Raw genomic sequence first — 21,431 nt, forward strand, 5'->3', positions numbered from 1 at the left:
AACGTTTCTCTACCTTGATGAGAAGTGATTATAACGTTTCTCTACCTTGATGAGAAGTGATTATAACGTTTCTCTACCTTGATGAGAAGTGATTATAACGTTTCTCTACCTTGATGAGAAGTGATTATAACGTTTCTCTACCTTGATGAGAAGTGATTATAACGTTTCTCTACCTTGATGAGAAGTGATTATAACGTTTCTCTACCTTGATGAGAAGTGATTATAGCGTTTCTCTACCTTGATGAGAAGTGATTATAACGTTTCTCTACCTTGATGAGAAGTGATTATAACGTTTCTCTACCTTGATGAGAAGTGATTATAACGTTTCTCTACCTTGATGAGAAGTGATTATAACGTTTCTCTACCTTGATGAGAAGTGATTATAACGTTTCTCTACCTTGATGAGAAGTGATTATAACGTTTCTCTACCTTGATGAGAAGTGATTATAACGTTTCTCTACCTTGATGAGAAGTGATTATAACGTTTCTCTACCTTGATGAGAAGTGATTATAGTGTTTCTCTACCTTGATGAGAAGTGATTATAACGTTTCTCTACCTTGATGAGAAGTGATTATAGTGTTTCTCTACCTTGATGAGAAGTGATTATAACGTTTCTCTACCTTGATGAGAAGTGATTATAACGTTTCTCTACCTTGATGAGAAGTGATTATAGCGTTTCTCTACCTTGATGAGAAGTGATTATAGCGTTTCTCTACCTTGATGAGAAGTGATTATAACGTTTCTCTACCTTGATGAGAAGTGATTATAATGTTTTCTACCTTGATGAGAAGTGATTATAATGTTTCTCTACCTTGATGAGAAGTGATTATAATGTTTCTCTACCTTGATGAGAAGTGATTATAATGTTTCTCTACCTTGATGAGAAGTGATTATAATGTTTCTCTACCTTGATGAGAAGTGATTACAGTGTTTCTCTACCTTGATGAGAAGTGATTATAACGTTTCTCTACCTTGATGAGAAGTGATTATAACGTTTCTCTACCTTGATGAGAAGTGATTATAACGTTTCTCTACCTTGATGAGAAGTGATTATAACGTTTCTCTACCTTGATGAGAAGTGATTATAATGTTTCTCTACCTTGATGAGAAGTGATTATAACGTTTCTCTACCTTGATGAGAAGTGATTATAACGTTTCTCTACCTTGATGAGAAGTGATTATAACGTTTCTCTACCTTGATGAGAAGTGATTATAACGTTTCTCTACCTTGATGAGAAGTGATTATAATGTTTCTCTACCTTGATGAGAAGTGATTATAACGTTTCTCTACCTTGATGAGAAGTGATTATAATGTTTCTCTACCTTGATGAGAAGTGATTATAACGTTTCTCTACCTTGATGAGAAGTGATTATAACGTTTCTCTACCTTGATGAGAAGTGATTATAACGTTTCTCTACCTTGATGAGAAGTGATTATAACGTTTCTCTACCTTGATGAGAAGTGATTATAACGTTTCTCTACCTTGATGAGAAGTGATTACAGTGTTTCTCTACCTTGATGAGAAGTGATTATAACGTTTCTCTACCTTGATGAGAAGTGATTACAGTGTTTCTCTACCTTGATGAGAAGTGATTATAACGTTTCTCTACCTTGATGAGAAGTGATTATAATGTTTCTCTACCTTGATGAGAAGTGATTATAACGTTTCTCTACCTTGATGAGAAGTGATTATAACGTTTCTCTACCTTGATGAGAAGTGATTATAATGTTTTTCTACCTTGATGAGAAGTGATTATAACGCTTCTCTACCTTGATGAGAAGTGATTATAACGTTTCTCTACCTTGATGAGAAGTGATTATAACGATTCTCTACCTTGATGAGAAGTGATTATAATGTTTCTCTACCTTGATGAGAAGTGATTATAGTGTTTCTCTACCTTGATGAGAAGTGATTATAACGTTTCTCTACCTTGATGAGAAGTGATTACAGTGTTTCTCTACCTTGATGAGAAGTGATTATAACGTTTCTCTACCTTGATGAGAAGTGATTACAGTGTTTCTCTACCTTGATGAGAAGTGATTATAACGTTTCTCTACCTTGATGAGAAGTGATTATAACGCTTCTCTACCTTGATGAGAAGTGATTATAACGTTTCTCTACCTTGATGAGAAGTGATTATAACGCTTCTCTACCTTGATGAGAAGTGATTATAGCGTTTCTCTACCTTGATGAGAAGTGATTATAACGTTTCTCTACCTTGATGAGAAGTGATTATAACGTTTCTCTACCTTGATGAGAAGTGATTATACGTTTCTCTACCTTGATGAGAAGTGATTATAACGTTTCTCTACCTTGATGAGAAGTGATTATAACGCTTCTCTACCTTGATGAGAAGTGATTATAACGATTCTCTACCTTGATGAGAAGTGATTATAACGTTTCTCTACCTTGATGAGAAGTGATTATAACGTTTCTCTACCTTGATGAGAAGTGATTACAGTGTTTCTCTACCTTGATGAGAAGTGATTATAACGTTTCTCTACCTTGATGAGAAGTGATTACAGTGTTTCTCTACCTTGATGAGAAGTGATTATAACGTTTCTCTACCTTGATGAGAAGTGATTATAATGTTTCTCTACCTTGATGAGAAGTGATTATAACGTTTCTCTACCTTGATGAGAAGTGATTATAACGTTTCTCTACCTTGATGAGAAGTGATTATAATGTTTTCTACCTTGATGAGAAGTGATTATAACGCTTCTCTACCTTGATGAGAAGTGATTATAGCGTTTCTCTACCTTGATGAGAAGTGATTATAACGATTCTCTACCTTGATGAGAAGTGATTATAATGTTTCTCTACCTTGATGAGAAGTGATTACAGTGTTTCTCTACCTTGATGAGAAGTGATTATAACGTTTCTCTACCTTGATGAGAAGTGATTACAGTGTTTCTCTACCTTGATGAGAAGTGATTATAACGTTTCTCTACCTTGATGAGAAGTGATTACAGTGTTTCTCTACCTTGATGAGAAGTGATTATAACGTTTCTCTACCTTGATGAGAAGTGATTATAACGCTTCTCTACCTTGATGAGAAGTGATTATAACGTTTCTCTACCTTGATGAGAAGTGATTATAACGCTTCTCTACCTTGATGAGAAGTGATTATAACGTTTCTCTACCTTGATGAGAAGTGATTATAACGTTTCTCTACCTTGATGAGAAGTGATTATAACGTTTCTCTACCTTGATGAGAAGTGATTATACGTTTCTCTACCTTGATGAGAAGTGATTATAACGTTTCTCTACCTTGATGAGAAGTGATTATAACGCTTCTCTACCTTGATGAGAAGTGATTATAACGATTTCTCTACCTTGATGAGAAGTGATTATAATGTTTCTCTACCTTGATGAGAAGTGATTATAACGTTTCTCTACCTTGATGAGAAGTGATTACAGTGTTTCTCTACCTTGATGAGAAGTGATTATAACGTTTCTCTACCTTGATGAGAAGTGATTATAACGTTTTTCTACCTTGATGAGAAGTGATTATAACGTTTCTCTACCTTGATGAGAAGTGATTATAATGTTTCTCTACCTTGATGAGAAGTGATTATAACGTTTCTCTACCTTGATGAGAAGTGATTATAACGTTTCTCTACCTTGATGAGAAGTGATTATAGCGTTTCTGTACCTTGATGAGAAGTGATTATAACGTTTCTCTACCTTGATGAGAAGTGATTATAACGCTTCTCTACCATGATGAGAAGTGATTATAGCGTTTCTCTACCTTGATGAGAAGTGATTATAACGATTCTCTACCTTGATGAGAAGTGATTATAATGTTTCTCTACCTTGATGAGAAGTGATTACAGTGTTTCTCTACCTTGATGAGAAGTGATTATAACGTTTCTCTACCTTGATGAGAAGTGATTACAGTGTTTCTCTACCTTGATGAGAAGTGATTATAACGTTTCTCTACCTTGATGAGAAGTGATTACAGTGTTTCTCTACCTTGATGAGAAGTGATTATAACGTTTCTCTACCTTGATGAGAAGTGATTACAGTGTTTCTCTACCTTGATGAGAAGTGATTATAACGTTTCTCTACCTTGATGAGAAGTGATTACAGTGTTTCTCTACCTTGATGAGAAGTGATTATAACGTTTCTCTACCTTGATGAGAAGTGATTATAACGTTTCTCTACCTTGATGAGAAGTGATTATAACGTTTCTCTACCTTGATGAGAAGTGATTATAACGTTTCTCTACCTTGATGAGAAGTGATTATAACGTTTCTCTACCTTGATGAGAAGTGATTATAGCGTTTCTCTACCTTGATGAGAAGTGATTATAACGTTTCTCTACCTTGATGAGAAGTGATTATAACGTTTCTCTACCTTGATGAGAAGTGATTATAACGTTTCTCGACCTTGATGAGAAGTGATTACAGTGTTTCTCTACCTTGATGAGAAGTGATTATAACGTTTCTCTACTTTAATGAGAAGTGATTATAACGTTTCTCTACCTTGATGAGAAGTGATTATAATGTTTCTCTACCTTGATGAGAAGTGATTATAACGTTTCTCTACCTTGATGAGAAGTGATTATAACGTTTCTCTACCTTGATGAGAAGTGATTATAACGTTTCTCTACCTTGATGAGAAGTGATTATAATGTTTCTCTACCTTGATGAGAAGTGATTATAATGTTTCTCTACCTTGATGAGAAGTGATTACAGTGTTTCTCTACCTTGATGAGAAGTGATTATAACGTTTTTCTACCTTGATGAGAAGTGATTATAACGTTTCTCTACCTTGATGAGAAGTGATTATAACGTTTCTCTACCTTGATGAGAAGTGATTATAACGTTTCTCTACCTTGATGAGAAGTGATTATAACGTTTCTCTACCTTGATGAGAAGTGATTATAACGTTTCTCTACCTTGATGAGAAGTGATTATAATGTTTTTCTACCTTGATGAGAAGTGATTATAATGTTTCTCTACCTTGATGAGAAGTGATTATAATGTTTTTCTACCTTGATGAGAAGTGATTATAATGTTTCTCTACCTTGATGAGAAGTGATTATAATGTTTCTCTACCTTGATGAGAAGTGATTACAGTGTTTCTCTACCTTGATGAGAAGTGATTATAACGTTTCTCTACCTTGATGAGAAGTGATTATAACGTTTCTCTACCTTGATGAGAAGTGATTATAACGTTTCTCTACCTTGATGAGAAGTGATTATACGTTTCTCTACCTTGATGAGAAGTGATTATAACGTTTCTCTACCTTGATGAGAAGTGATTATAACGCTTCTCTACCTTGATGAGAAGTGATTATAACGATTCTCTACCTTGATGAGAAGTGATTATAATGTTTCTCTACCTTGATGAGAAGTGATTATAACGTTTCTCTACCTTGATGAGAAGTGATTATAACGTTTCTCTACCTTGATGAGAAGTGATTATAACGTTTCTCTACCTTGATGAGAAGTGATTATAACGTTTCTCTACCTTGATGAGAAGTGATTATAATGTTTCTCTACCTTGATGAGAAGTGATTATAACGTTTCTCTACCTTGATGAGAAGTGATTATAACGTTTCTCTACCTTGATGAGAAGTGATTATAACGTTTCTCTACCTTGATGAGAAGTGATTATAAGGCTTTCTCTACCTTGATGAGAAGTGATTATAACGTTTCTCTACCTTGATGAGAAGTGATTATAACGTTTCTCTACCTTGATGAGAAGTGATTATAACGTTTCTCTACCTTGATGAGAAGTGATTATAACGTTTCTCTACCTTGATGAGAAGTGATTATAACGCTTCTCTACCTTGATGAGAAGTGATTATAACGTTTCTCTACCTTGATGAGAAGTGATTATAACGATTCTCTACCTTGATGAGAAGTGATTATAACGCTTCTCTACCTTGATGAGAAGCGATTATAACGCTTCTCTACCTTGATGAGAAGCGATTATAACGCTTCTCTACCTTGATGAGAAGTGATTATAACGTTTCTCTACCTTGATGAGAAGTGATTATAACGCTTCCCTACCTTGATGAGAAGTGATTATAACGCTTCACTACCTTGATGAGAAGTGATTATAGCGTTTCTCTACCTTGATGAGAAGTGATTATAACGTTTCTCTACCTTGATGAGAAGTGATTATAACGTTTCTCTACCTTGATGAGAAGTGATTATAACGTTTCTCTACCTTGATGAGAAGTGATTACAGTGTTTCTCTACCTTGATGAGAAGTGATTATAACGTTTCTCTACCTTGATGAGAAGTGATTATAACGTTTCTCTACCTTGATGAGAAGTGATTATAACGTTTCTCTACCTTGATGAGAAGTGATTATAACGTTTCTCTACCTTGATGAGAAGTGATTATAATGTTTTTCTACCTTGATGAGAAGTGATTATAATGTTTCTCTACCTTGATGAGAAGTGATTATAATGTTTCTCTACCTTGATGAGAAGTGATTACAGTGTTTCTCTACCTTGATGAGAAGTGATTATAACGTTTCTCTACCTTGATGAGAAGTGATTATAACGTTTCTCTACCTTGATGAGAAGTGATTATAACGTTTCTCTACCTTGATGAGAAGTGATTATAACGTTTCTCTACCTTGATGAGAAGTGATTATAACGTTTCTCTACCTTGATGAGAAGTGATTATAATGTTTCTCTACCTTGATGAGAAGTGATTATAACGTTTCTCTACCTTGATGAGAAGTGATTATAACGTTTCTCTACCTTGATGAGAAGTGATTATAGCGTTTCTCTACCTTGATGAGAAGTGATTATAACGTTTCTCTACCTTGATGAGAAGTGATTATAATGTTTTCTACCTTGATGAGAAGTGATTATAATGTTTCTCTACCTTGATGAGAAGTGATTATAATGTTTCTCTACCTTGATGAGAAGTGATTATAAAGTTTCTCTACCTTGATGAGAAGTGATTATAACGTTTCTCTACCTTGATGAGAAGTGATTATAACGTTTCTCTACCTTGATGAGAAGTGATTATAACGTTTCTCTACCTTGATGAGAAGTGATTACAGTGTTTCTCTACCTTGATGAGAAGTGATTATAACGTTTCTCTACCTTGATGAGAAGTGATTACAGTGTTTCTCTACCTTGATGAGAAGTGATTATAACGTTTCTCTACCTTGATGAGAAGTGATTATAATGTTTCTCTACCTTGATGAGAAGTGATTATAACGTTTCTCTACCTTGATGAGAAGTGATTATAGCGTTTCTCTACCTTGATGAGAAGTGATTATAACGTTTCTCTACCTTGATGAGAAGTGATTATAATGTTTTCTACCTTGATGAGAAGTGATTATAATGTTTCTCTACCTTGATGAGAAGTGATTATAATGTTTTCTACCTTGATGAGAAGTGATTATAATGTTTCTCTACCTTGATGAGAAGTGATTATAATGTTTCTCTACCTTGATGAGAAGTGATTACAGTGTTTCTCTACCTTGATGAGAAGTGATTATAACGTTTCTCTACCTTGATGAGAAGTGATTATAACGTTTCTCTACCTTGATGAGAAGTGATTATAACGTTTCTCTACCTTGATGAGAAGTGATTATAACGTTTCTCTACCTTGATGAGAAGTGATTATAATGTTTCTCTACCTTGATGAGAAGTGATTATAACGTTTCTCTACCTTGATGAGAAGTGATTATAACGTTTCTCTACCTTGATGAGAAGTGATTATAACGTTTCTCTACCTTGATGAGAAGTGATTATAGCGTTTCTCTACCTTGATGAGAAGTGATTATAACGTTTCTCTACCTTGATGAGAAGTGATTATAATGTTTTTCTACCTTGATGAGAAGTGATTATAATGTTTCTCTACCTTGATGAGAAGTGATTATAATGTTTCTCTACCTTGATGAGAAGTGATTATAACGTTTCTCTACCTTGATGAGAAGTGATTATAACGTTTCTCTACCTTGATGAGAAGTGATTATAACGTTTCTCTACCTTGATGAGAAGTGATTATAACGTTTCTCTACCTTGATGAGAAGTGATTATAACGTTTCTCTACCTTGATGAGAAGTGATTACAGTGTTTCTCTACCTTGATGAGAAGTGATTATAACGTTTCTCTACCTTGATGAGAAGTGATTACAGTGTTTCTCTACCTTGATGAGAAGTGATTATAACGTTTCTCTACCTTGATGAGAAGTGATTATAATGTTTCTCTACCTTGATGAGAAGTGATTATAACGTTTCTCTACCTTGATGAGAAGTGATTATAACGTTTCTCTACCTTGATGAGAAGTGATTATAATGTTTTTCTACCTTGATGAGAAGTGATTATAACGCTTCTCTACCTTGATGAGAAGTGATTATAGCGTTTCTCTACCTTGATGAGAAGTGATTATAACGATTCTCTACCTTGATGAGAAGTGATTATAATGTTTCTCTACCTTGATGAGAAGTGATTACAGTGTTTCTCTACCTTGATGAGAAGTGATTATAACGTTTCTCTACCTTGATGAGAAGTGATTACAGTGTTTCTCTACCTTGATGAGAAGTGATTATAACGTTTCTCTACCTTGATGAGAATTGATTACAGTGTTTCTCTACCTTGATGAGAAGTGATTATAACGTTTCTCTACCTTGATGAGAAGCGATTATAACGCTTCTCTACCTTGATGAGAAGTGATTATAACGTTTCTCTACCTTGATGAGAAGTGATTATAACGCTTCTCTACCTTGATGAGAAGTGATTATACGTTTCTCTACCTTGATGAGAAGTGATTATAACGTTTCTCTACCTTGATGAGAAGTGATTATAACGCTTCTCTACCTTGATGAGAAGTGATTATAACGATTCTCTACCTTGATGAGAAGTGATTATAATGTTTCTCTACCTTGATGAGAAGTGATTATAACGTTTCTCTAACTTGATGAGAAGTGATTACAGTGTTTCTCTACCTTGATGAGAAGTGATTATAACGTTTCTCTACCTTGATGAGAAGTGATTATAACGTTTCTCTACCTTGATGAGAAGTGATTATAATGTTTCTCTACCTTGATGAGAAGTGATTATAACGTTTCTCTACCTTGATGAGAAGTGATTATAACGTTTCTCTACCTTGATGAGAAGTGATTATAGCGTTTCTCTACCTTGATGAGAAGTGATTATAACGTTTCTCTACCTTGATGAGAAGTGATTATAACGCTTCTCTACCATGATGAGAAGTGATTATAGCGTTTCTCTACCTTGATGAGAAGTGATTATAACGATTCTCTACCTTGATGAGAAGTGATTATAATGTTTCTCTACCTTGATGAGAAGTGATTACAGTGTTTCTCTACCTTGATGAGAAGTGATTATAACGTTTCTCTACCTTGATGAGAAGTGATTACAGTGTTTCTCTACCTTGATGAGAAGTGATTATAACGTTTCTCTACCTTGATGAGAAGTGATTACAGTGTTTCTCTACCTTGATGAGAAGTGATTATAACGTTTCTCTACCTTGATGAGAAGTGATTACAGTGTTTCTCTACCTTGATTAGAAGTGATTATAACGTTTCTCTACCTTGATGAGAAGTGATTACAGTGTTTCTCTACCTTGATGAGAAGTGATTATAACGTTTCTCTACCTTGATGAGAAGTGATTATAACGTTTCTCTACCTTGATGAGAAGTGATTATAACGTTTCTCTACCTTGATGAGAAGTGATTATAACGTTTCTCTACCTTGATGAGAAGTGATTATAACGTTTCTCTACCTTGATGAGAAGTGATTATAGCGTTTCTCTACCTTGATGAGAAGTGATTATAACGTTTCTCTACCTTGATGAGAAGTGATTATAACGTTTCTCTACCTTGATGAGAAGTGATTATAACGTTTCTCGACCTTGATGAGAAGTGATTACAGTGTTTCTCTACCTTGATGAGAAGTGATTATAATGTTTTTCTACCTTGATGAGAAGTGATTATAATGTTTCTCTACCTTGATGAGAAGTGATTATAATGTTTCTCTACCTTGATGAGAAGTGATTACAGTGTTTCTCTACCTTGATGAGAAGTGATTATAACGTTTTTCTACCTTGATGAGAAGTGATTATAATGTTTCTCTACCTTGATGAGAAGTGATTATAACGTTTCTCTACCTTGATGAGAAGTGATTATAACGTTTCTCTACCTTGATGAGAAGTGATTATAACGTTTCTCTACCTTGATGAGAAGTGATTATAACGTTTCTCTACCTTGATGAGAAGTGATTATAGCGTTTCTCTACCTTGATGAGAAGTGATTATAACGTTTCTCTACCTTGATGAGAAGTGATTATAACGTTTCTCTACCTTGATGAGAAGTGATTATAACGTTTCTCGACCTTGATGAGAAGTGATTACAGTGTTTCTCTACCTTGATGAGAAGTGATTATAATGTTTTTCTACCTTGATGAGAAGTGATTATAATGTTTCTCTACCTTGATGAGAAGTGATTATAATGTTTCTCTACCTTGATGAGAAGTGATTACAGTGTTTCTCTACCTTGATGAGAAGTGATTATAACGTTTTTCTACCTTGATGAGAAGTGATTATAATGTTTCTCTACCTTGATGAGAAGTGATTATAGCGTTTCTCTACCTTGATGAGAAGTGATTATAACGTTTCTCTACCTTGATGAGAAGTGATTATAGCGTTTCTCTACCTTGATGAGAAGTGATTATAACGTTTCTCTACCTTGATGAGAAGTGATTATAATGTTTCTCTACCTTGATGAGAAGTGATTATAATGTTTCTCTACCTTGATGAGAAGTGATTATAATGTTTTTCTACGTTGATGAGAAGTGATTATAATGTTTCTCTACCTTGATGAGAAGTGATTATAATGTTTCTCTACCTTGATGAGAAGTGATTACAGTGTTTCTCTACCTTGATGAGAAGTGATTATAACGTTTCTCTACCTTGATGAGAAGTGATTATAACGTTTCTCTACCTTGATGAAGTGATTATAACGTTTCTCTACCTTGATGAGAAGTGATTATAACGTTTCTCTACCTTGATGAGAAGTGATTATACGTTTCTCTACCTTGATGAGAAGTGATTATAACGTTTCTCTACCTTGATGAGAAGTGATTATAACGCTTCTCTACCTTGATGAGAAGTGATTATAACGATTCTCTACCTTGATGAGAAGTGATTATAATGTTTCTCTACCTTGATGAGAAGTGATTATAACGTTTCTACCTTGATGAGAAGTGATTATAACGTTTCTCTACCTTGATGAGAAGTGATTATAACGTTTCTCTACCTTGATGAGAAGTGATTATAACGTTTCTCTACCTTGATGAGAAGTGATTATAACGTTTCTCTACCTTGATGAGAAGTGATTATAATGTTTCTCTACCTTGATGAGAAGTGATTATAATGTTTCTCTACCTTGATGAGAAGTGATTATAACGTTTCTCTACCTTGATGAGAAGTGATTATAACGTTTCTCTACCTTGATGAGAAGTGATTATAACGTTTCTCTAGCCTGATAGAAAGTGATTAAAACACTGAATTGTTGATGATTTCGTTGCAAATGCTCCTAGGTGTTTACATAAGTCAGTCAACAAATATATGTTTGTTACAGATATATGGGTGACATTCTTGTACATTTGTTTCTCAGTACTTGGTGAAGTTGCTAGTATAGAATTCATGAAAGGTTATTTAGCAGGAGTATTCAGATCACTTTGTAATAGTTCATGAATTTATTCTCTTTGTAGAATATCTTTTAAAAATTCAAGTACCATATAATTTGTATTGATTTGTTTATTCAGGTACTTAAAGAAAATCCTGGTTAGAGACATCCAGACAAATCGTGCTTGGCTCTTTATTGCAGAGCATTGGCTAGACATCACAACTGAGGGATTACACTGCCATTTAAAACCTACTTCTCAAAAAGACATTTCTAATTTTTCCCTCAAGTTTAATGACACCAGTATAAGGTCAGAAATATTCCGTGACTGAATATATATAAAATTACTACTCAGGGATACACATTGCTTGTTTTTTGTATATATGAGCTCAAACATTATATATGTGATAATCTACAGGCAATCTATGATTCACAAATATCAATCGATCATTTACCATCCCTTATTACAAACTCAGACTTGATTAGAAAAAGTGAAAAGTTAATTTATATACCTTCCTCTTTATGCCACTCAAAACATGGATGTATATACTTTTTAAAATAAAAATACTGAATTGAGTTTTTCCTCAGAAAAATTGGGAAAATTCTCTTCAGTGGTTTGGTTTAAAAATGAACACGAGACACAAATCAGACAAATATTCAGCCGTATTACTGTAAGACTGATTTCTGCACAGTTGTAGAGTAATACGACTCATATTTTATTAGGCTAAAGATATCTAATCACAGAATCTGAAAGTAAAACGTTTTTACTTTATCTAAACTCTATAAATAAAAGTAGAAATTCTTGATTATTCTCATGATGTTATGAGTATCTAAAGATAGCAAAATACATTTACATTTTTTACAACAAAATATTGTGGTTTTGAAATTAAGTTACAGAAATTCATAATTATTCTTATGATATTTCATACAGCAGTTTACTGGCCCTTATGTAGCTAAAATAATCAGTTGATAGCTTAATTAGATATATAATAGTCTGTTAATGAAAGGTATGGTGTATCTTGATTTTTACGTGTTTCAGTGACATGGTATGAACTCAATAACCCTAACTCACACGAATCTTCTAAGACAAGTAACTTACTAACTGAACTGTTAGGGTTTAAAACGTCTGGATCATTCATAGACTACAGCAAAACTTTTGTAAATGTTTAGGAGTTAGATTACTAATGTTAATGATGCCATGTTGTTAGTAAAATACCGTATTTAACAAGTTAATAATTGTTTTCTGTCATATCATAAAGTTTTGTGATGTCTTACAACATGATTACTAAAAAACAACTGAATGAGTCTATATACAGGGTTGAGTACATAATATGAAAATGAGTTTGAATAGACATATTGACCATTTACATCACAACTACAACCTGTACAAATCATCAGTGAAACAGTTTCAAAACTATATGTCTCAAGTAATTGTATGTAAAATAATCAAAACGGTTCTCTGTCTGGAAAAGCAACACAAGTTGCTTCCATCACATATAAAGTCAATCAATCACATACCTGAAACAGTTGGAGAATGAAGTGAATATTAATGTTATTCAAGGCAAAGACACATCAATCAAATCACCATATTAGCAACTAGGAGTTTCTGCATAATGGGACTGTTAAAACTGGTATTGGATGATGGAAAGCTACAGAGAGGAGTGATGTGCTTTAGACATGACAGCTTTATGATGGAACATGTTGCAGTGATGCCCACTGTGCTTTACAGGGCAATTGTTAAGATACATGGTTAGGAGATAAGGCGTGACCAGATATGGTAACATGGACTGTACAATGTGATAAAGCTACAAAATTATTTTAATGTGATATACTCAACCTGCTTTATATGTGTAATATCTGTTATTCTTACATTATGTTAATATTGACTGAGTAACACTTGAAAGTCAGACAATCTAAATTGGTTCATGTATTAAAAGGAGCTCAAAATTGTAAAGCTGCTTTTAACAGTAAATCATAATAAAGTCTTGTTCTTATCTGTATTTTGTGAACAGGTCTTTTCAGGATATAAACCTTTGGTCCAGTATTTTTTTGCGCCCTGCACATAGCAACTTCACGAGGGTTCAGAGAATTACGTGTGCTTTGTCTCTGGTGTTGACAACCATGGTGTGTAACACCATGTTTTATGGAATCAATGTTTATGACACTGAAGACCAATTAGAAATTTGGAAGTTTAGTGTTTCTTCAAGCCACGTTATCACCGGGATTGAAAGCAGTTTGATTGCATTCATGGTGAATGTGTTAATTATTACATTGTTTAGGTAGGTGCTGATTTCTCTGATATTTCAGTTTAAATCCACAACATATTTTAAATGGGGAAAAAATAATAATTCATATATAGTTTTCTTTTTTGTACCCTTGCAAACTAAACACGCTTTTTCATGTATTAGTTATTTGATGATTTTGAAGAGCTCATCTGTCAGTTATGTGTACGACTTTAAGGTAGCGCTGTTAAAAATATAAATATTTTGTTTTGTTGTATTTATATCAGTAAATGTTTTACATTATACATTAACTTTCAGTACCTGAAAAGTCAGAAAAATAACATATGGATCATTGATTGTTATTAAACAATTACCTTTTCCTATAACCACCATACTGAATTATCTAATGACGTGTTTACATATCCTATAGAATCAGCTGGAAGTCAGGGTTCCAGCTTGGAGTCCCAGTTGAGGGAAAGTTACATTTCATCTCTTTAGATTTTTAAAGTAGTAGTAATTGTAGTATTCGAAAAGCTGTCGAGAAAGTGTTTTTTTTTATTTGTGGATTTATAAATTATATCCTGTTTTCAACTAATTTAACTTAATCTGATTATATTTACTCCTTGAAAATGAAATTGTAACATAGTAGTGACTACAGTATTGTGAAAAATCATGTTTTTTCACCTGGGGTTAAAAATTACATTCTATCAAACGTGCCTGCCCTTTCAGCTGTGGGGGTGTTATAATATTATACGATCGATCCCACTGTTCATTGGTAAAAGAGTAGTCCAAGAGTTGGCGGTGAGTGGTAACGACTAGCTGCCTTCTATCTAGTCTTACACTGCTAAATTAGGGACAGCTAGCACAGATAGCCCTTCTGTAACTTTGTGCAAAATTAAAAAAAAAAAAAGGAAGAGATATATCATGCCTTAGAAGAACTAAATGAAAATTGTATGAGATTTTTGCAATATTCATTTCACGTTATCACTGTTGTATTTGAAAGCTACAGGAATGTTTGCCAGAAAAAAATTGCAAAGAACTTACTACACCTGATGTCTGTGACATGCAAACTGGCACACAATGGTCATGAGCTACTTAATCTGGAAAATGACAGAGTAAATAAACTCTTTACAACGAATAAAATCTGTTTTCAGCATTAAACATTTCTTGGAAACATGTATTTAATAAAAAATTCATAGATTGATAGTTGTTGGAATCAGAAGACAGTTAATTAACTGTATCCATCACTTCTGAGGGTTTGACCATCTATTTCCATACACTCTGGCTTTGCTATTTATTGGATTTCATTTTTAAGTTTCCCATGTGAAGTATTCTCTGTCCAGCTGAGCAGTATTACCAAACAATCTGGTTTTGTAAATTCTCCTCACAATGTCAATGAAATCTTACATATGGCATGAAACCATAGTTTGTGGGAAAAGGAAAAGTCCAAACCATATATATACCTGACAGCCACACTGGATGGATTAACATATTAAAACTTAAACTGATCAAAATTAATTTGCTTGGAACATTGTTTTTGATTATAGTTTTTGTAAACCATTAAAAGGGACTAATAAAACACAAATGGTAATCCATAAAAAAAAATGTAACCTAAAAAGATAGGCTTAGCATAAGTTACATAATACCAGTATTGCCTCATTTAGTGAATGGCATAACATTCTGTATAGATTTTGGTTTTTTTATCATCTATATGTTTTATATTCTACTTCCTAGAATTTCCTGTACTCAGAAGCATGGGTTCCTATAAAAAGTATATTTATGAGGTTTTCAGTTCTTTGTAACTCACCTTGTAGTAACCTAAGTCAATTTAGGTGTTTGAATAACATTGTCATTGCATTTCATTTATTATTTGATATTTTACAGTAGGCCAGTTGTTTAATGATTAAAGATTACAAAGAATATTAGATATAAACTTGATGTAGAGGTCTAATGCATTATTTGAATTCTATGCCTTCAACTAACTGAAAGTTAAACTCATTAAGACTAAAGTAATTAGAAGTACAATTGATTAAAGATTAACGTTATTCAGACAATGATAAATAATTAATAATATTTATTTACAGAATTAATTAATTTATTCTACATTAAATAATGAAAAGTTTCAGGTAATTTAGAATTAAATTCATTCAAACTAAAATATTTAAGATAATCAGTAAGTTCCACACAAAAAAAAATGCACACAGCAGTGTCGTTATTTGTTTCATCAGACCTATTTATAAATAATTAAACAACTAAATCTGTTTTAATATACAGTTTTGGTAGTTTCTTAACTTGTTTTTAATTTGACTTAAAATACTATATTTTATTGGTGTTCTGAAATTTTCATAATTCTTCCTTATCTATGTGTTTACTTGCATTTAGTATATATAGTGTTTATCAGATGTAATGTTAATTAATAAGTCTTAATATTTAGAAAGTCGAATAATAATAATAGGTTTGTGTTATAATGACTACTTATTGTATAGCTAATTCCATTATTGTTGGTGATACTATTTTTAGAAATGTTAGTCCATGTCCTGACCAAAGCGTGAAACAAGACCAAATGAAATCAGAAGTGAACCCAAGTCTTAATGAGGAAAGCAGACCTGTTATGTTAGAAGAAAATGTTTCTGGTCCAAGCTCAGTGACTGAACAAATACCAGTTATTACTGACATTCAAAACATTTCTGAGAGTGTTTCCAATGAAACAACAAAACTACAGACAGGTAACTCATCCTCATATCAGTGGTGGTTTGGTCAGGACAAACATTCCATAAAATCTGCTCATCGGTCCTTCTGGGAAAATCATGGAAACGAGGAATGTAGTTTGCCTCAAGGCTGGTTTCTTCGTCCGGTTGTTAACTATTTAATTTATGGAGCAGATCAAGAAACAGCCAAGACCAGTGGCACCACAGAAATGACTGCTCGCCCTTGTTTATCTTGGTGGTTTATCTATATAATTTGGACTTTAGCTGTCTTGACCTTAGTGACCAGTTCATTCTTTATCGTACTGTATGGGTTAACATATGGTTACAAACGAAGTTTGGGTGGCTCTTATCAGTGGTTACTGCTGTATTCCACAGTCTAATAATTATACAGCCATTAATGTCGGTTACTTATGCTATCTTGCTGGCATGGATGGTCAAAGTAAGCATAATTTTATTCTTCTTTACAGGTTTATGGTTAATTATTATTAATCTTTAAACTGCCTTTTTGGTAAGAATGGTGCAGATTAGACAAGTTACAGATGCAAATTAACGAAAATTATAAATGTTTCGTTTTTGTAATACTTTAGAAGTTATTTAGTCCATGAGAATTTAAGCCAGTATTGTGAACTTCATTATTTTTCACTATATTACAGAAACCTCCAGTTTTAATGGACAGGAATGATAACACTGCTCTTGAACGAGGTGAAGCGTATGTGTCTTCATCGGTGCAACAGATGTTATTGCGTAAAAAAGAAAATAAATCGGAAGACATTTCAGCCGAACCTTTATCAAAGGAAGCCCATGAAAAACTAAAGACACTTTGGATAAAACAGAAACTTATTTTAAAATTAATCAAAGAAGTATCAGTGTATGTTCTATTTGCTGTTGCTACTTTTATAGCTGTGCACGGACATCGCTCACCTTTGGCATACTATGGCACCAAGACGGCTAAAGACGTATTCGTCAGAGGGCACTACACGCATTCAATGCCCTTGAAGAATGTGAGTATTACTGAAGAAAAGTTTGTTTTTTATCTATGATGTAGTTTGTTTGAAGTACAAACATATAGATCATAGCTCTGCCATATTTTGACCAGTTTAAGATCTTATTACAATTTTGTACTTAAGAGGTCACATCCTTTCATTTGATGTATTTGATCATAACCAAGGTGTCATAGATTAATCTACCTTAACCCTGCCTAAATGAATTGTAGTTTGAAAGTAAGCTGATAGAGATCCTGATGGTAAATAAATTGTAATCAGGATACCCCATGTGCACCCCATGCCCAAACATATAACTAATAAAAATATAAAGGTATCATAGATTAATCTACTTTAATACTGTTAAAAGAATTTCAAGTGCCAAAGCTATTGAGGATTCCCTCAAGCTGATTCAATATACAGTTATTTATTTATCATATTTTAATTTTTTTTCCTCCTTTTTAGGTAAGAAATTTCAAGGATGTCATTACTTTCATCAATCATACTTTAATTCCTAGTTTACACATGGACCACAGGTATAATAAAGATAATATTAATTCTTTGGGCTTCACTGTAGACTGTGTTTCCAAGCTGGTTGGAGTACCACGGCTGAGACAACTTAGAGTAAAACCAGGTGAGATGGTAAAATTGTATCACTTTGTGTTCCAGATGTATAATTTTCCATACAACCAACTTCTACAGAAATATCTTTTAAATAACAACACACATCTGAGGATTTTCAGACAGTAATGGTGGTAACATTGTTTTCAAACTCTGCCATCATAACTGGTGTGTTTCTGTAAATCCCTTATTATTTTTTTTACCCACTCCATCAGTTATTAAGAGGGAAACTTGAAGGTGAATTAGGTTCTGAAACTAAATTACATGCATTCAACCTTCAATTTTGAGTATATCTATGTGAATATCTTTAAACCTATTAGTACACGTTTTAACCACTTGACTGTATGTAATTTATTAATATCAAATAATTTATAAGTAAAGTTTTCCACCTTCTGACCTGTTTCCAAAGCTGTTTGTTTGATATAAATAAAAACAGAATTCCATAACATACTGTTTCACAAAGTTTAACCAAGAGTTCAAAGATGTATAAATTGATAAATTAGTAATCCCTATGTCTTTCTCTGTTTGATTCTCAAAATTGTTTTTTTTCACATTGATGCTTTAACTACAGTTGGTAATATAATTGTAATAATATCAAATAATCCTTAAATACAGTTTATATATTCACAAGTAAAGATATGTATTTCTTTAGTGTTTTGATGAATCTTTAAAACTTGGCATATTGATGCAAGGAAATCACACAGAAATAAACTAACCACCATATTTTTCATATAACTTAATTATACAATTGAAAATTTTTGTAAGATACATGATAGTTGTGAACCATTATGAACTCATGCAGATCAGAAATTTTGTCCTAGCTAAGTTTAAACAGAGTCTTATATCTTTACATAGAAGAGCGAGTTTTCTCAGCCCAAACGAGCCGTTTTTGCATATAAATTTCTCAACAAGTGGGTTTCTCGTCATCACTGATTAGAGTCTTATATCTCTTGTTATTTATAAGATCACTTCAAGTAGCCCTAGGGGCAGAGTAGCCTGTCTGCATACTTACATTGCTATAAATCATGTTTTGATATGCATTATGGGCAGAGTACAGATCGCCCTTTGTGTAGCTTTGTCCTTAATTACAAAAACAAACAAGTAAACAGTAAAGTAGTTATAGTGCTAAGGCTAGAAAGAAACTAATTCTTGTATACAAGTTTTGGTGCACAACAGTTGCTGTAAGTTTGTTGTGTTTGTTTTAGAATTTCGTGCAAAGCTGTGTAAGAATAAAGGAAAGGCAACTAGTCACCACCACCTACCATCAACTCTTGGACTATTCTTTTACCAACGAATAGTGGGATTGACAGTTACATTATAATGCCCCCAGTGCTAAAATGGCAAGCATGTTTGATGTAATGAGGATTTGAATCCATGACTTTTGGATTATGAAGTTAAGTGCCCTAACCACCTGACCATGCCAGGCTGCTGTTAAAAGTTTCCTTGTAAATATAATCACCAAACTATCATGTAATTTTCACCAGGACATATGTTATCTAATTTAGTCCATCCATCCATACATACAAACAAACAAAGATATATATATAATCATGAAGGCATTCTATTCACAGAAATATCATGGTCAAATTCCATTTAGGAATTCACAAGCATTAAAGCTGGTCAAGTCTACATCCGTTCCTTCCGTGAGATCTGTGCATTATTTGAAATATTGTTCTTTCAAATAATTTGCATACAGTTTCCAATTTATTTCTTGTATTTTGTTCTGCATCTGAATTATTCGCTACTCAACTTTGCATCAGCTAAAAAATTTGAAAATTTCTTTTCCTCAGTCTTGCACAGTGGTAACAGTGATGTGGAAGATGTACTAGGAAAATATAGTTTATCATACAGCTGGAACAACGAAGACACTACTGACTATTTGATTGGATGGAAAACTGCTCGTAATACAAATGAAATAGAAAGAACAGCAGTTAACCCTTGGATCTGGCAATCGAGCAAAGAATTATCCACTTTACCTACAACAGGTAAAGTATTACGGATTTTACTGGGGCTTGTCCCAAAATATTGTAAATAAAAACTGAAACAAATAAAAGTAATTAATTTATTTTATTATTATTTTATTTAGTGTAACAGAATAGTGAACTATGTTGTGGTAATATTAACAGAGAAATTCAAATAATTTTAACTCAGAAATGATAATTAACTGATATACTGAGACAACAGCAACAGTAATAAATATTTTATATTGTATCGCACAACTTGTATTGTACAGATATAAACAAATACGATGTATGGAAAAACTCTTAGTGGTTTTGTTTAAATCACCACGTGGTTTAAAAATATATGATTCAATATTCTGCTTCAGGGTACTACTAATATAATTAAATTAGAACACATGTTTCTTTCCACATTCAAGCCATAATGGTCGAATTAAGAGCATTGTGAAAAAGTGTATGTATGATTTTTTTCCATATGATAACTTTTAGCTGTATTGGTTTTCCAGTATATTTGTGAGCAGTTTGGTGTGTTTAACCTTTAAACAGCAGGAACGCCGTCGGTAGCGACATCAGTTGATGGTGGCTGCCGTTTAAGGGTTAAACAGTAATATCAATAGTTTATGTTTTTGGCAACCTTATAGCTATGATGAATTTGTTATAAATCTTGTACCGTTGAATAGTTTGTAAATAACCAATAACTTATTTTACATATACTGTAAATTTTGTGTCTCTCTGTTCTACTTATAATAAAACTATTATTCTGGTTTTTGGGACTGATCTCGATAATTACTTGGGTATTTTGTAAAAGGCATTATTACATCAACAAAACTTAGAAGGACCTAACATGTAGTATGTTCGGAATGTAGTAGGCTTAATAACAAACACAAAATACTATCTGATGGAATTACCATGAGAAACAAAATTGCCTTTTAAAACCAGAAACATCACTAATTAGACAAATAGGTACCAATGGTTGTTCTCTTTCAGAAACTTTCTAGAACACTAGCAGATTGAAAAAAATGAAATTGAATAACTTATGCATAAAAGCGACATAAATTGAACAACAATTATGTAGAAAACTTTTACCAACAAATGTATGGTAGAATCATTACCAATTCAGTGAAAGTTCTTTAAAGGTTTATTTTGGTAGTGCATTCACCTGGGAGTATTTCTTTGTATGGACTTTTTCTGTCTAGAGTTTTCCTTCCTCATGATTTAATAACATATACAAAGTGGAATGATTTTTTTTAAATTTATCTTGATAAGGTACAATACTTAAGCAGATAGTGTGTGAAATTTCATTTAAAA

At 33.0% G+C, this 21,431-nt stretch overlaps 1 protein-coding gene across 1 annotated transcript in view; it reads left to right on the forward strand.

Moving 5' to 3' along the window:
* Positions 1-11,781: 11,781 nt before the first annotated feature.
* Positions 11,782-21,431, forward strand: part of LOC143245933 (uncharacterized) — a 14,182-nt gene continuing 4,532 nt past the window's right edge. Inside the window, exons 1-7 of the mRNA XM_076492186.1 lie at positions 11,782-11,944; positions 13,647-13,913; positions 16,377-16,697; positions 16,829-17,003; positions 17,218-17,565; positions 18,010-18,178; positions 19,956-20,155. Of these exons, the coding sequence (XP_076348301.1) occupies positions 13,756-13,913; positions 16,377-16,697; positions 16,829-17,003; positions 17,218-17,565; positions 18,010-18,178; positions 19,956-20,155 (1,371 nt within the window). The 5' untranslated portion in view covers positions 11,782-11,944; positions 13,647-13,755. The remainder of the gene's footprint in view (positions 11,945-13,646; positions 13,914-16,376; positions 16,698-16,828; positions 17,004-17,217; positions 17,566-18,009; positions 18,179-19,955; positions 20,156-21,431) is intronic.

Source organism: Tachypleus tridentatus, chromosome 3 (assembly GCF_004210375.1).
Source record: "Tachypleus tridentatus isolate NWPU-2018 chromosome 3, ASM421037v1, whole genome shotgun sequence".
Lineage (NCBI taxonomy): Eukaryota > Metazoa > Arthropoda > Merostomata > Xiphosura > Limulidae > Tachypleus > Tachypleus tridentatus.